Raw genomic sequence first — 14,834 nt, forward strand, 5'->3', positions numbered from 1 at the left:
GTGCGCACGCCAGCGCGTTCCTCTGTGGCAGGAGAGGGGGGGCCTGCGTGTGACCGAGCGTGCGTGGGAGGACGCGCGTGTGTGTCTGTGCGCCCTGATCACGGTGGTCTGTGGGGGGGGCGGATCGTGCGCGCGCGCCCGATCTGTGCTCCCCAAGCCAGGTGGGTCTCCGAATAGGAGTGGGTCCCAGCGTACACGGGTTTGCACCCAGGAAGGGGTCTGCTTGTGGGTGGGCGCGCCAGCTCTTCCCCAGGGGCCGTTTCTTGAGCGCCTCCCGTGGGGTCCTGGGCACCTCGGGGTGGTCATGGCCGCTAGGCTTTGCCCTCACGGGCCTAGGCCCGCCTTCACCCACTAGATGGAGTGTATGGTGGTGAGAGCCCGCCGAGACAATGTGAGGGGCTGCCAGGAGAAGGCGAAGATTGGAAACCTAGAGGGGAGAATGAAACAGCCCAGCAGAGTGGAGGGAAAAGTTTTCTTTCTTTTTCTTTTTCTTTCTTTTTTTTTTTTTTTTTTGAGATGGAGTTTCCCTCTTGTTGCCCAGGCTGAAGTGCACTGGCGCGATCTCGGCTCACTGCAACCTCCGCCTCCCGGGTTCAAGCGATTCTCCTGCCTCAGCCTCCCGAGTGGCTAGGATTACAGGCATGCACCACCATGCCTGGCTAATTTTGTATTTTTAGTAGAGACGGGGTTTCTCTGTGTTGGTCAGTCTGATCTTGAACTCCCGACCTCAGGTGATCTGCCTGCCTCGGACTCCCAAAGCGTTGGGATTACAGGCGTGAGCCACTTACTAGTCTCAGCCAGAGAGGTTTTCTGAGAAGAGGGCACTGCATGTGCAAAGGCCCAGAGGTTGAAAGAGGGCCAGAGCCTGGTGAGGAACTTCCCATGTCCTAATGACCTTCTGTGTCTATATCCAGCAGCCTTGCCTTACTGGTACCAGTACCTGCCTGCTGCTACCAACTAGTCAACATGTGGCATCTTCCAGGCCACTGTGATGAGTCAGGGATGAGCATCTGACTCTGGTTGGTCCAATCAGCTTGTCCAGGGACTTTGGCTGGGAAGATTGGAAAGGAGGCCAGCTTTTTGGGCTGGGGTTGCTGAGAGATGTGATGATGAAATGTGTGGCCTACCTGGCATCTGGCCCCAGCTTCAGCTCCGTTTACTGTCTTGCTCCCCACCCTCACTAGCCTGCATTGAGGCCTCCTCTGTGCCCCCCAACCCCTGAGTTTCTCATCCCCAGAGAGCCCAGCTACACAGAATTGAAGGGTTTTCTCATTCATCTTCCTGCACTCACCCTGAAGACTGGGCCTATGTCATCTGCTAACCACTGTCCCCCCAGCACTCACAGTGGAAAATGGAGTGTTATGCAGCCCTGCAGCTTGCCTTCTAGAACAGTTCACAGGCAAGGCCTCCCACACTGAACCCTGCTACAGCCAGATGGTGCCAGCAACACAGAGCTACTTGTTACATCAGCTCAGACTAAGCCACATCCACAGGAGCATCTGGTGATTCCACAGAACCACAAGAGACTTGACCTCCTGGAAATGAATTAACCAAGATTGATGAAAAAGATTAAGGTCATGTGCCCTGTAAAAATGTCCCTCACTGGATGAACTGTGACAAAGTAGGGTACTGCGTGGTCTCCCCAGCTGACCCTCTCCATGGGTCATTCTTTGCTTTTATCACTACCTGGCACAAATCTTTACGTATTTGTTTATCATCTTCCCTCCACCAGTAGTTAGGTGTTTGCCCTTGCTGTATCCCCTGTGCCTAGAACAGTGCCCAACATTGGCAGGTGGCCAATAATTGCAAAATAAGCAAATGTATGAATGAACCATTAGATGCTTTGTGTTGTATACTTACTACCTGCTGGGCACATTTATTTAATCCTCATGACAGCCCCTGAAGTAGGTGTTACTTTTTCCATCTTACAGATAAAGACTCTGAGGTTTGGAGAGGTGAAGTGATTTGATCAATGTCACATGGTAGTGAGTGAGCCCAAGAATCATAGTTTCATTTTATTCGAGAAGTTGGGGGCCAGGTGCAGTGGCTCATGCCTGTAATCCCAACACTTTGGGAGGCCAGGGTGGGAAGATCTCTTGAGCCTAGGAGTTTGAGACCAGCCTGGACAACAACATGGTGAGACTCCATCTCTACAAAAAAAAAAAAAAAAAATTATTTTAAAATTAGCCAGGCATGGTGATGTACACCTGTAGTCCCAGCTACTTGGCTGAGACAGGAGGACTGCTTGAGGCCAGGAATTCAAGACCAGCCTGGTAAAGATGGCAAGACCCCATCTCTACATATATATATCTATAGATAGATAGATAGATTAATAGATAGATATGTATTAGCCAGGCACAGTCACACATGTTTGTAGTCCCAGCTACTTGGGAGGCTAAGGCAGGAGGATCACCTGAGCCCAGGAGTTAAGGGCTGCAGTGAGCCGTGATCACACCACTGCATTCCAGTTTGGGTGACAGAGTGAGGCTCTCTTAAAAAATTTAAAAATACTGAAGAAACAAAGGGAGGAGTTTGTAGAATCTTGGAGTGGAGGAAACTTCTGTGTCACCAAACACAGAAACCATCAAAGAAAATCTTTCACTTCCAAAATTAGTCTATAGAAAAAAAAAAGAAAATCTTAACCCAAATAAGAGACTGAGGCAAGAGCTTCAATCAATCGAGGTTTACTGAGCCAGAGTTGGAGCGTGCCCAGGAAAGCAACACAAGTCACAGAAACGTCTGTGGCCTGTGCTCTCCCAAGAAGTTTTCAGGAGGCTCAATATTTGTACATTTCTTTAAAGGGGAGAAGACAGTGAGGCAAATGGTTATGTTTTTGTGAGACTCTTAATTAGTGTCCCGTAAATCTAAGCTATATGGAAGATAGGGTGAACACTGGAAGAACAGGGAGTAACAGAAGAGCCAATTATGCAGAGGTCTCAGGTTAGGTGGAGGAATGATTGATCTCATCTTATCCTTGTTCTGCACCTGGGCAGATAAACTTGTAATTGACATTGTCAGTGTGAAATTTAACAGACTTTGGTTTTAGGAGTTAGGTTTAGGTTGCAGACCTAAAGTTGCAGTTGACATGTCCTTGTTTTATAGGAGGATATACATCCTGAAAGTTTTAGGGACTGGCAAAGAATTTACTGCTGAGCAATTTGTGATTGCAGTCACCTGGAGATTCATGAGGCTTTTTGCCTTTTTGTGGGGATCTGGTTAATGCATAATATTTTGACACAAGGTTGCAAGGTAACAGGTATCCATTTGGGAAAAGAATGACAGTTTTTGAGAACATTAGTTCTGCAGCATAGAATGAAGTGTTGCCGGAATAAAATTAAAAAAAAAAAAAAAAGGCTGGGTGTGGTGGCTCATGCCTGTAATCCTAGCACGCCTGTAATCCCAGCACGCCTGTAATCCCAGCACGCCTGTAATCCCAGCACTTTGGGAGGCCGAGGCAGGTGGATCACCTGAGGTCTGGAGTTCGAGACCAGCCTGATCAATATGGTGAAACCCCATCTCTACTAAAAATACAAAAATTAGCTGGGCATGGTGGCGGGTGCCTGTAATCCCAGCTACTGGGGAGGCTGAGGCGGGAGAATTGCTTGAACTCGGGAGGCGGAGGTTGCAGTGAGCCGAGATCGCGCCAGTGCACTCTAGCCTGGGTGACAGAGCAAGACTCCATCTCAAAAAAAAAAAAAAAAAAAAAAAAAAAAAGGAATGCCAGTGTTGTGTGGCTCAGTCTCCAAGCTTAACTCTCCCTTTAGCATAACAAATTTGGGGGTCCTGAAATTTTTATTTTCCTTTATGAAAAGATCAATAATCCATTTGCATAAAAAATAAAGTCTATATGGAAAAAGCCACCATCACAGCCAAAACACAAATAACAAACTGTAACTTGTTACAAACAGCATACTTGTAACTCATTTCAAAATAAAGAGCTGATTTCTCTAATATATAAAGAGCTCTCATAAGTCAATAAGAAAAAGACCAATGGTAGCCAGGCGTGGTGGCACATGCCTGTAATCTCAGCTACTCAGGAGGCTGAGGCAGGAGAATCACTTAAGCCCAGGAGGCAGAGGTCGTGGGGAGCCGAGATCACGCCATTGCACTCCAGCCTGGGCAACAAGAGCGAAACTCTGTATCAAAAAAAAAAGAAAAAAGAAAAAGAAAAAGACAAATGGCCCAGTAGAAAGTGTGGCAAAGGATACAAACAGACCATTCACAGAAAAAGATAGATAAATAACATCTCTCAGGAAAGTACCTCCCAGTCATCCTTTGTTGGAAAGTTGTTGAAGGATGCACTTCAGCAAAATGAGGGAGTAAACCAAGAGACATAGGCTTAAGATCCAGGCAAGAGTGAGGCGCTTAGGAGCCCAGGAAGCCAGAAGAGCCTGGTAGCACTGAAGGAACACTCAGGCCACCTTGGAACAGAGAGGATGGGATTGCCATGTGGTTCCACATGGCTCTGAAAATAGACAATGGCTAAGCTGTGCAACAGACTGCCTATGACATCTGGTTGCCCAGAGCTTCTGTGAAAATACTTCAGGACAAGACTTTCCCCCACCCAGGGGTGGGTTGGGGAATAGAGTGTATGCACTTTGTTTTGTCCAATTTTAGACTTTAAAATCCTCTGAGGCATCAACTGGTGAGGGTGAGGAAGTGGCCCCATAGACTGAATTGGGCCTGCCCCACCCTGGTACCTTTCTGTTCTGTCACAGTGACAATTCACAGCTCAGAGGTCCTTTGGGAAACTTTCTCTGACATCGCCCCTATCCTCTTGCCAGCTGGATGAAGCAGCATCCACCAGAACGGCTACCATCACTGCAGGGGGCTTGGTGGGCAGAGGCCTGGCTTGTCTCCATTAGCACTGCATTCCTGTGCCCAGTGTGGCCCCAGCAGACACTGTGGGTTCAGTCAATCAGCCCCCAGGCTGGTCTGGGACTGAGTCATCGGAGGGAGTGGGTGTTGGGCACAGGTCCCTGCCCTAAGAACCTTCCTTCTTGGGCCCGAGGAACTCCCACTGGGGCAGGACTAGCTGCTGGGAGGAAGTGGGGCTTACTGAGCGTCTACCTGGGCTAGGGAGTGGAGGTGAAGGTGGACTCCTCATACAGCTCATATGCGGGCACTGGGCTGTGGAGCCTTAGCCGCTTTTAATTGGCAAGCCCTGGCTTCCTGGAGGAGGAAAGGGGAAGAGAAGTGCCCTGGGGGCGAGGATTGAGTCAGCTGCATTGTCATAATGGAAATAGTACAGCCCTGGGTGTCCAAGACTTCCCCTCCATGGGCGTCAGAATCGTCCATATGATGTAACACTCTTTTTTTTGAGACTGTCTCGCTCTGTTGCCCTGGCTGGAGTGCAGTGGCTCCATCTTGGCTCACTGCAACTTCTGCCTCCTGGGTTCAACCGATTCTTGTGCCCCAGCCTTCTCAGTAACTGGGATTACAGGCGCACACCACCACGCCTGGCTAATTTTTAGTACAAACGGGGTTTCACCATGTTGGCCAGGCTGTTCTCGAACTCCTGACCTCAAGTGATCCGCCCGCCTCGGCCTCCCAAAGCACTGGGATTACAGGCGTGAGCCACTGCCTCCGGCCAAAGTAACACTTTTGCACAGGGAGTTGGACTTTAGTGACAAATGGGTGACAAAGTGCTTTGTTAACTCGCAGATGTGAAGGGGACACTGCGGCTGACCGCCTGGTGACAGCTAGCCAGTGGTTGAGAGACCGCAAGATGGTTCCTCGTCTTTCACTTCCCTCCGTCCCAGGTCTGAACTCGGACCAGCTGGAGCCTTTGGGGGACCACGGATTCCCCTTTACACTCACACAGATTTCTCTTGTCCGTCACTCACTCACAGTCCAGTAAGGATCCTGCTGTCTATTCCGCGAAGACATCTTGAATGCAGGGACAGCCATTTGGAAGACTGTCCTCGAGGGTGGCAGCAGCCTCTCAGGACAGGGAAAGCCAAGGTGCCCACTAAGCCCGTCTGGGGTGGAGGGTGGCAGGCCGGGGTGGAGAGGATTGGAGGCCGCCTGAAGGAACCTGTGCTCGGTGGCATTTACTCAATGTGGGGGTCTGACACCTCCCAGCTCATTTTGTCCCCATCTTCCCCTTGCGTCAGGTCCCCACCCAGCAGGAGGAGGTCCGAGGATCTGCGCGACGCTGGCCCCGCGGAGTGTGGGGGACTTTTCCTCTCAACCACCAGTGCCCCGCAAGCGTGGGTGAACAGTCCTCCCTGGCTACTGTGGGACGCTGGGCAGGCGACTTCGCCTCTCTAGGCCTCGGTTTTCCTGCTTGTCAAATGGGGCTGATGCCGGCGTGGGCTTCTTCGGGCGGTCGCGAGCGTTGACCCCTGGAGTCAGCGACCCAGCCGCGCACGCACTCCCGGGCGGAGGTCGGGGCTGGGGGGCGACGCCTCCCGTCTGCGCGCCCCCGGCCCCGCCTCCCGCCGGCGCACCCCTCCCTCGGCTCCGCCCGCGGCCCGCTTCTTCCTCCCGCGGGCGGCCCAGCCCTAGCGCCCCGCGCTCCGCGGGCAGCCCCCTGCCGCCGCGCCATGTCCGCCGGCTGGTTCCGGCGCCGCTTCCTGCCTGGGGAGCGGCTCCCCGCGCCGCGGCCGCCTGGGCCGCGTGCCAGCCCCGTGCCCTACCGACGGCCCCGCTTCCTGCGCGGCTCCAGCTCCAGCCCCGGGGCGGCCGACGCCTCGCGCCGCCCAGACTCCCGGCCCGTGCGCAGCCCCGCACGAGGACGCACGCTACCCTGGAATGCAGGCTACGCCGAGTGAGTGCCCCTCCCCGACCCCCAGCTCAGGCCCGGGCCTGAGCCCGCTTCGGGTCCTGCGCCCGCCTAGAAAGCGGGAGGAGCTGAGTGAGTGACAGTCCCCACCCACCTGTGGACAGCCCCTTCTTGCCCTCACCTCCGAATCCTGACAACTTCCCGGTCATCCCGACCCAGCGTTTTCCTTGGGATTCCGACCTCCCCCTCAGAGAAGACAGGAGGTCGGGAAGGACCTGCAGCCCAGGGGCTTCCAAGATGAGGCCCAGAGACTCGGTAGAGTTCCAGCATTCGGGGCTTTGGAGATTTCCCCTCGCCCTCTACCCCCACCATCTCACCCTGGGTATGACCTGCGCTGTATGGGACAGGGCTTTGGGCTGCGACAGGACAGGGGCAGGAACGGCAACCTACCCTTACCGTCTAGCCCTGGGTCACCAGGTAGGCTCCAGAGGAGCTGGGCCCTGACTTTTACCTTAGCCATGAGGGCAGTGAAGTTAGGAAGCTTACATCGTGGTTGTCTAAGTGTGTGTTAGGGACAGCACTGGGGAGCTGTTGCCCCAGAGGGAGGGGTCTTCTCCCTGTGCTGGCTCGGGTCCCTGTGCCCATGGGGACATAGGTGTGTCCCTGGAGGGTCGCTTACCATTTCCCGGCCTCAGGATTATCAATGCAGAGAAATCTGAATTCAATGAGGATCAAGCCGCCTGTGGGAAGCTGTGCATCCGGAGATGTGAGTTTGGGGCTGAAGAAGAGTGGCTGACCCTGTGCCCAGAGGAGGTGAGTGCAGTCTGAGTTCTTGGCTGGAATCCCTCCGACAGGCTGGGGCCACGACCTGCAGGCTGAGGTTCTTACCCTGCTGCCCCAGGTCCTAGTTAGGTTGCGTCAGGGGACAAGTGGGGAAGTCAGGCAGAGGCTGACACTGAGCCCTTCCTGTGCAGTTCCTGACAGGCCATTACTGGGCACTGTTCGATGGGCACGGCGGTCCTGCAGCAGCCATCTTGGCTGCCAACACCCTGCACTCCTGCTTGCGCCGGCAGCTGGAGGCCGTGGTGGAAGGCTTGGTGGCCACTCAGCCCCCCATGCACCTCAATGGCCGCTGCATCTGCCCCAGTGACCCTCAGTTTGTGGAGGAAAAGGGCATCAGGGCAGAAGACTTGGTGATCGGGGCATTGGAGAGTGCCTTTCAGGAATGTGTGAGTGTGTGGCTTTTGGCTGGGGAAGAAGTGGAGATCTTGCCCCGGGGATCTCAGGAAATGGCATCTCTGTATACATGGTCATCACACCAGATCCTTGGATTGGGAGGATGAGATTGGGTTGGTTGGATTGTTACTAACAGCCATCACTATCAGCATAACCCCTCTCATTTATCCAGCGCCTACTGTGTGCTAACTGCTTTTACCTGCATCATCTAATTGAATACCCTATTGGTCCTTGGTGCAGGGGCTGGTTTCTCTTCCTATTTTGAGTAGCACTTCCCTTGTCTAGATCTCCTGACTGCAGGGATCTTGGAGGTATGGCTGGACTTTGGGCTGGGACTGTCAGGCCTACTGGTAGAAGTGAACTGTAGGGCAGGGTGGGGATTGAGAGACAAAGTAGTATGGTGGCAGAACAGGCAGCAGCTAAGGTGGCCTCGGTTTGCCCCAGGATGAGGTGATCGGGCGGGAGCTGGAGGCCTCAGGCCAGATGGGCGGCTGCACAGCCCTGGTGGCTGTGTCCCTGCAGGGAAAGCTGTACATGGCCAATGCTGGGGATAGCAGGTGAGTCACCCCTTGGAGGGTGGGCAAGGGTGGGATGGGGAGGGCATAAGCAGCAATGGGGACAAGCAAAGGTGGCTGGAAGTGGAGGGATAGTAGGAAGGATTGATTGGCTGAATTGTGTGTGTACTTGTTATGTGTCGAGTGTGGACAGTGGCTGCCGGGGAGGGCAGGGACCTCAAAGGCCCCGCTAAAGGGCTAAGCCTTCACCCTTGCAGGTCTTAGGTAGTCATGGAGGGCTTTAAGGGATCATCATGGACAGAGCTGGATCCAGGTGGTTGGAGGAGGGACTGGTAGGAGGGTGGCCATGGGTGAGGGTGGAGGCCTCCTCCTAGACCTCTCCCTTCTCTCCTCAATGCAGGGCCATCTTGGTGCGGAGAGATGAGATACGGCCACTGAGCTTCGAGTTCACCCCAGAGACTGAGCGGCAGCGGATCCAGCAGCTGGTAGGTGCCCTTGGCAGCATGGAGGCTGTGAAGCTCCAACTCCTGGGTCCAGGGCCATAAGAAGGAGTATGACCTGAGCGCAGCCTCCCCACCCCAGGCCTTTGTCTATCCTGAGCTTCTGGCTGGTGAGTTCACCCGACTGGAGTTCCCTCGGCGGCTGAAGGGGGATGACTTGGGACAGAAGGTTTTGTTCAGGGATCACCACATGAGTGGCTGGTGAGTGGGGATGGGGGACAGGTAGGAAGGGAGACCCCTGGGATCCAGGCCCAGCCGTATGGCCTGGGGCCCCCCTCCACCTTGGCAGGGTGGCACTGTGAGGGTGTGACAGCTGGGCCCTGAGTTGGGGAAAGATGAGATGGGGCACAGGGCTTGGGTTGATGCTGGCTGTGCTCCTGGTAGGAGCTACAAACGTGTGGAGAAATCGGATCTCAAGTACCCACTGATCCATGGACAGGGTAGGCAGGTCAGTGCCTGGTCCTCCTCAACCCCAAGAATCCCTCTTCATTGTCCCCTGCAGAGGTGGGAGCTCCTTTGCCTCTTGCTGGTAGCTGTGGCTGGTGGCCTGGGATTTGCTCTGAGACTAGGAATTTTCTCTCTCAGTCCAAGGCTTCCAAGGGCCACAGTCCACCTCTCCCTGTGTGCTCTGCAGTGCTAGGGCCTGGTACTTGTGCATTTGCTGGAGCTGTTTGCCATCGCCTCACACCTCACTTTCCCTCAGGCTCGGTTACTAGGAACACTGGCTGTCTCCCGGGGCCTGGGAGACCATCAGCTCAGAGTCCTGGACACAAACATCCAGCTCAAGCCCTTCTTGCTCTCTGTCCCACAGGTAAGGGGGCAACGCTGTCCAACCCAGCTTCCATCTGCCCAGAAAGGCAGACAGTGAGGCTGGTGGGAGTCGGGAAGGGAGTGTGCAGGATCCTCAGGCTTAATTTGTAGGTGACTGTGCTGGATGTGGACCAGCTGGAGCTACAGGAGGATGATGTGGTTGTCATGGCAACTGATGGACTCTGGGATGTACTGTCCAACGAGCAGGTGGCATGGCTGGTGCGGAGCTTCCTCCCTGGGAACCAAGAGGACCCACACAGGTACTGTAGCTGCTGGGGACCTGCCTGGGCCTGGGTTGGTGCCAGCAGCAAGCCCAAGTAGTTATGGCTGAGAAGACAGAGCACTGACAATGAGCTGGCAGCTGGCCAGGATCAGGGCTGTCTCAAGCTTCTTGGAGGAGGCAGGGAGACCGTGGGTTCCAAAAATCCCTGGATTTAGACTCTCATGGTCCAGCCCGTGGCCCTCCCAGACTTGCTGCTTGCTTGGTCCACAGTCGGACTGCATTGCTTGGGTCCCCATGTCCAGCCTTGTGCAGTGAGTTCTCCTAAGGTCTGGCCTTGCCCCTTTGCTCTGCCCCTGAAGTCTATCTGCAGGATGGTCTTCACAGGTTCTCAAAGCTGGCCCAGATGCTGATACACAGCACACAGGGAAAGGAAGACAGTCTCACAGAGGAAGGGCAGGTGTCCTACGATGACGTCTCTGTGTTCGTGATTCCCTTGCACAGTCAGGGCCAAGAGAGCAGTGACCACTGAGGATTCAGACACTGTATCCCAGAACTGCTCTAGTGCCCGGGTGTGGTCTGGGCATCCCTCCAGTGTGACCAAGAGCAAATCCTGCCTGCCCTATCCCTAGCCACCGCCCAGTGCTCTCACTATCCACCTCAACACACATCCATCTCAAGAGGAACATTTATACCAGGCAGTCAGAGCTGGAAGTGTATGGAGAGCCCAGCCCACCAGGTCCTGCCTTTTGCAGTGATAACCTTCTCTGGCAGAGTGACTTTACAACTTAACTAGGAAACCCATGTGAGGCTCCTCAGACAGGATCTTCAACAGCCCAAAGTATCATTCTCAGATAGGGGCACCCAGGCTAAGGGTATTAGCCAAAGATGCCAGGATGGGCAGCTAGCCCATGTTTAGATCCAGGTCTCCAATTCATGGTTATCAGGGCATGTGTTCAACAACCCCCAAAGTCCACGCAGGTGGCTTGTAGAAACCTTTGGGCAGCCTCATGTCTGCTAAAACAGCCATCTTCAAGACAGCCCCTGAAAAGAGACCAGTTCAGGTCCTGCCCTGCTGTTCTTTGCTGGAGATGAGGAACAGGTGCTGGGGCTAAAGTTTGGGGTAGAGCACAAGGGACAAGAGGAACTCTTGGAGTTGGCTGGGTGAGAGGGCTCTCCATTTGCTACCTGTAGTAGCCTGCCTCCTAACTGGTTGCTTCTCCCTAGTTCCAGCCCTGCCCTGGTCTGATGCCCCAACACTGCCCTTGCTTTGTTTTCCCTGTCACCTCCCTATTATTAAATGTTTTCTACAGAAGAGCCTTGTGAGTCATGAATTGCTGTACAGCTTGGATTAAGGATACCTATTGCTAATTTTTGTTACCTTTCAGTGGATTAGTTTTAGCTCCACCTTGTAAGCCTGCATATAATCAGTACTATGTTTTCTTTGCAGTTTCCCTAGTTCTCAGCTTGGGTGAGCCCCAGTGAGAGAATTTTTGGCCAGGAAACAGAAAAGTCTCTACCACCACTTTTTTTTTTTTCCCTTTTCTTTGAGATGGAGTCTCGCTCTGTTGCCCAGGCTGGAGTGCGGTGGCATGGTCTAGGCTCACTGCAACCTCCAACCTCCATCTCCAGAGTTCAAGCCATTCTCCTGCCTCAGCTTCCCAAGTAGCTGGGATTGAAGGCATGTGCCATCACACTCAGCTAATTTTTGTATTTTTAGTAGATAAAGGGTTTCACCATGTTGGCCAGGCTGGTCTTGAATGCCTGACTCCAAGTGATCCACCTGCCTCAGCCTCCAAAGTGCTGGGGTTACAGGTGTGAGCCACCGCACTAGCTGTCTTTTTTTTTTTTTTTTTTTGGGAGACAGGGTCTCACTCTGTCACCCAGGTTGGAGTGCAGTGGTGTGATCACAGCTTACTGCAGTTTTGACCTCCTGGGCTTAAGTGATCCTCCACCTCAGCACTCCGAGTAGCTGGGACCACAGGTATGCACCACCACACCCTGCCAACTTTTTATTTTTTGTAGAGACAGGGTCTGTGTTGCCCAGACTGGCTCAAACTCCTGGATGCAAGTGATAATCCCACCTCAGCCTCTCTGGGATTACAGGCGTGAGACACCATGCCCAGCCTCCACTACTTGTAGGCTCTGGGCTTGAGATACTGGAAGGGTGGTCTTTTCACTTAAAAAAAAAAAAAAGTAAGGCCAGGCATGGTGGCTCAGACCTGTAATCCCAGCACTTTGGGAGGCCAAAGCAGGCCGATCATGAGGTCAGTTCGAGACCAGCCTGGCCAATATGGTGAAACCCTGTCTCTACTAAAAATACAAAAATTAGCTGGGCATGGTCGCACGTGCCTGTAGTACCAGCTGTCCAGGAGGCTGAGGCAGAATAATTGTTTGAACCTGGGAGGTAGAGGTTGCAGTGAGCTGAGATTGTGCCACTGCGTTCCAGCCTGGGCAACAGAGCGAGACTCCATCTCAAAAAACTAAAAAAGTAATGAGACAGGGTCTATTTTGCCCAGGATAGTCTCAAACTGCTGGGTTCAAGCAGTCCTCCCAGCCTGTAGCTGGAATTACAGATGTACACTGTGACTTTTTCACTTACTTTTGAATGCAGATTTCTATAAAGCTATAATTAGCTGGATAAAAGTTAGGGCCTTAGGGCTTGCTGTTTAATAAGCAGCTTAGTTCATCTTCTCCAAAAAGACTATGCTGTCATCTTGGCTGGGGCACAGTGGCTCATGCCTGTAATCCCAGGACTTTGGGAGGCTGAAGCAGGTAGATCACTTGAGCTCAGGAGTTTGAGACCATCCTGAACAACATGGTGAAACCCCATCTCTATCAAAAATACAAAAAATTAGTAGGGCATGGTGATATATGCCTGTGGTCCCAGCTACTTGGAAGGCTGAGGTGGGAGGATCACCTGAACCCAGGAGGTGGAGGTTGCAGTGAGAGGAGATTGTGCCACTCCACTCCAGCCTGGGCAACACAGTGAGACTCTGTCTCAAAACAAAACAAAACAAAAAAACGGGGCCAGGCGTGGTGGCTCACGTGTGTCATCCAGCACTTTGGGAGGCTGAGCAGGCAGATCACCTGAGGTCCGGAGTTTGAGACCAGCCTGACCAACATGTTGAAACCTTGTCTCTACTAAAAATACAAAATTAGCCAGGTGTGGTGGCACATGCCTGTAATCCCAGCTACTCGGGAGGCTGAGGCAGGAGAATCACTTGAACCCGGGAGGCGGAGGTTGCAGTGAGCCAAGATCGCGCCATTGTACTCCAGCCTGGGCAATAAGAGCAAAACTGTCTCAAAAACAAAACAAAACAAAAACAGCCATGCTGTCAACTAGAACGTACCAAAGCTCAAGTGCTCAGGAAGTATCTATTGAATTACAAGGCAAACCACCTTCATGACCTCAGCTTTACTTGACCCTTCTCTGATTTACTCCTACTTTATAATTTAGGTGAATTCTCTCACCAGGCAACTGACAGCCCAAAATTGCAGCCAAGAAGAATATCCAACAGGTCGCAGAGCCAATGGTAAAACCTGTATAATTAACTTAACTCAACTGAGAGGCTCTCAGAACCCACCTCACCCCGGCTTTTTTTTTTTTTTTTTTTTTGAGATGGAGCTTCACTCGTCGCCCAGGCTGGAGTGTAATGGTGCCATCTCAGCTCACTGCAACCTCTAGCCTCCTGGGTTCAAGTGATTCTCCTGCCTCAGCCTCCTGAACAGTTGGAATTACAGGCACACACCACCACACCCAATATTTTTAGTAGAGATGGGGCCAGCCTGGTCTCAAACTCCTGACCTCAGGTGATCCACCCACCTCGGTCTCCCAAAGTGCTGGGATTACAGGCGTGAGCCACTGCACCCAGCCTCAGACCCCCTTTCCTACCCGTTAACTCTAGATTTCATTTCCTACACATTCTCCAGGGAAGACTGGAAAAACTGCATCAGATATTTCCCACTGCTATATTCCACAGTGCAGGACTTCAGGGTTGAACCTGTCCACAGCTGGGCCCTATGGTAGTCTTGCCAGGACTCCTCTAGCCAGGCAGCTTGAGTGCTGTCCTACCAGCCTGTAGGAGTGTCACTTCCTCTTTCCTCACCACAGCCCCCACTACCTCACCACTCCGCCTGAGCAAAAAAAAAAGTGTGGGCAGCATCCTGTGCCTGCTTCTCTTACCCACATCAACTGCTGAGCCAGCTCGCCCCCACAGCCTGCTTGCCTAGCTTGCTACCATGCCTGCTGTTGTTCCTCACATCACAAGGCTGAATGAAGCCTGGGGGGTGGGTGAAGTGGGTCTTTCAGTTGCGAGCAGGCCAGAGACCAGAGTGGCTGCTCTAAGGGCAGCCATGCTTACCTACTTGTTCATGTCTCCCAGCAGAGCTGAACACGGCAGCAGTCCTCCCACCAGGCCAGGAGGGGGTCTCTTCCTACGTACATAGTGTCAGAAGAGCCTGTGCATGGCCTGTCACACACAAGCTAGGATGTTCCCTCCGCCACTGTTGCAGAGTCCCATGAGCAATGTGAAAATGTGGCAGGCCCAAGGTTTTCTTCTCTGGTCCAGAGAGGGCGAGGCAAGAGCAGGAAGCAGGTTCTACAGCTCTGAGAATGCCGAGCTAGAGCAGCAGCCTCCAGGCAAATGGGTTACCAAAGCAATTGCCTTCTGCCAGACTGGGTGCTGGGGCCTCAGAGAGACTCCAGTTTTCTTGCCCTCCTGAAACCAGGGCCTAGCAAGACAAAACATATTCCAACTAGAGGTTGTCAATCTGGTGAAGGGTTGAGTAAACAGTAGAGGATGCAAGGCAGCCTGAGGTAAGTG

At 53.1% G+C, this 14,834-nt stretch overlaps 1 protein-coding gene across 4 annotated transcripts; it reads left to right on the top strand.

Moving 5' to 3' along the window:
- The first annotated feature begins 9 nt into the window (after positions 1 to 9).
- PPM1M (protein phosphatase, Mg2+/Mn2+ dependent 1M) lies at positions 10 to 11,323 on the top strand. Of its 4 annotated transcripts, XM_034956598.2 has the most exons (13): positions 10 to 161; positions 5,665 to 5,762; positions 5,853 to 5,964; positions 6,117 to 6,772; positions 7,423 to 7,540; positions 7,702 to 7,956; positions 8,408 to 8,520; positions 8,879 to 8,963; positions 9,061 to 9,179; positions 9,363 to 9,426; positions 9,682 to 9,789; positions 9,900 to 10,048; positions 10,396 to 11,323. In XM_034956598.2, the coding sequence occupies exons 4-13, from the start codon at positions 6,549 to 6,551 to the stop codon at positions 10,538 to 10,540; spliced, it is 1,380 nt and encodes a 459-aa protein (XP_034812489.1). In that variant the 5' UTR covers positions 10 to 161; positions 5,665 to 5,762; positions 5,853 to 5,964; positions 6,117 to 6,548; the 3' UTR covers positions 10,541 to 11,323. The 4 variants fall into 4 exon arrangements, with proteins under 4 accessions (XP_034812489.1, XP_034812490.1, XP_008970386.2 ...); XM_008972138.4 differs by lacking the exons at positions 10 to 161; positions 5,665 to 5,762; positions 7,702 to 7,956 and having other exon boundaries at positions 5,841 to 5,964; XM_063602407.1 differs by lacking the exons at positions 10 to 161; positions 5,665 to 5,762; positions 5,853 to 5,964; positions 6,117 to 6,772 and adding an exon at positions 6,782 to 7,042.
- Positions 11,324 to 14,834: the final 3,511 nt, after the last annotated feature.

This window comes from Pan paniscus, chromosome 2 (assembly GCF_029289425.2).
Source record: "Pan paniscus chromosome 2, NHGRI_mPanPan1-v2.0_pri, whole genome shotgun sequence".
Lineage (NCBI taxonomy): Eukaryota > Metazoa > Chordata > Mammalia > Primates > Hominidae > Pan > Pan paniscus.

Bases quoted from the DNA above. Each gene is read 5' to 3' on its own strand.
- PPM1M (XM_034956598.2), top strand. From the start codon at position 6,549: ATGTCCGCCGGCTGGTTCCGGCGCCGCTTCCTGCCTGGGGAGCGGCTC. The intron at 7,541-7,701 runs GTGAGTGCAGTC...CTTCCTGTGCAG, and splicing joins TGACCCTGTGCCCAGAGGAG to TTCCTGACAGGCCATTACTG. The intron at 9,790-9,899 runs GTAAGGGGGCAA...CTTAATTTGTAG, and splicing joins TCTTGCTCTCTGTCCCACAG to GTGACTGTGCTGGATGTGGA.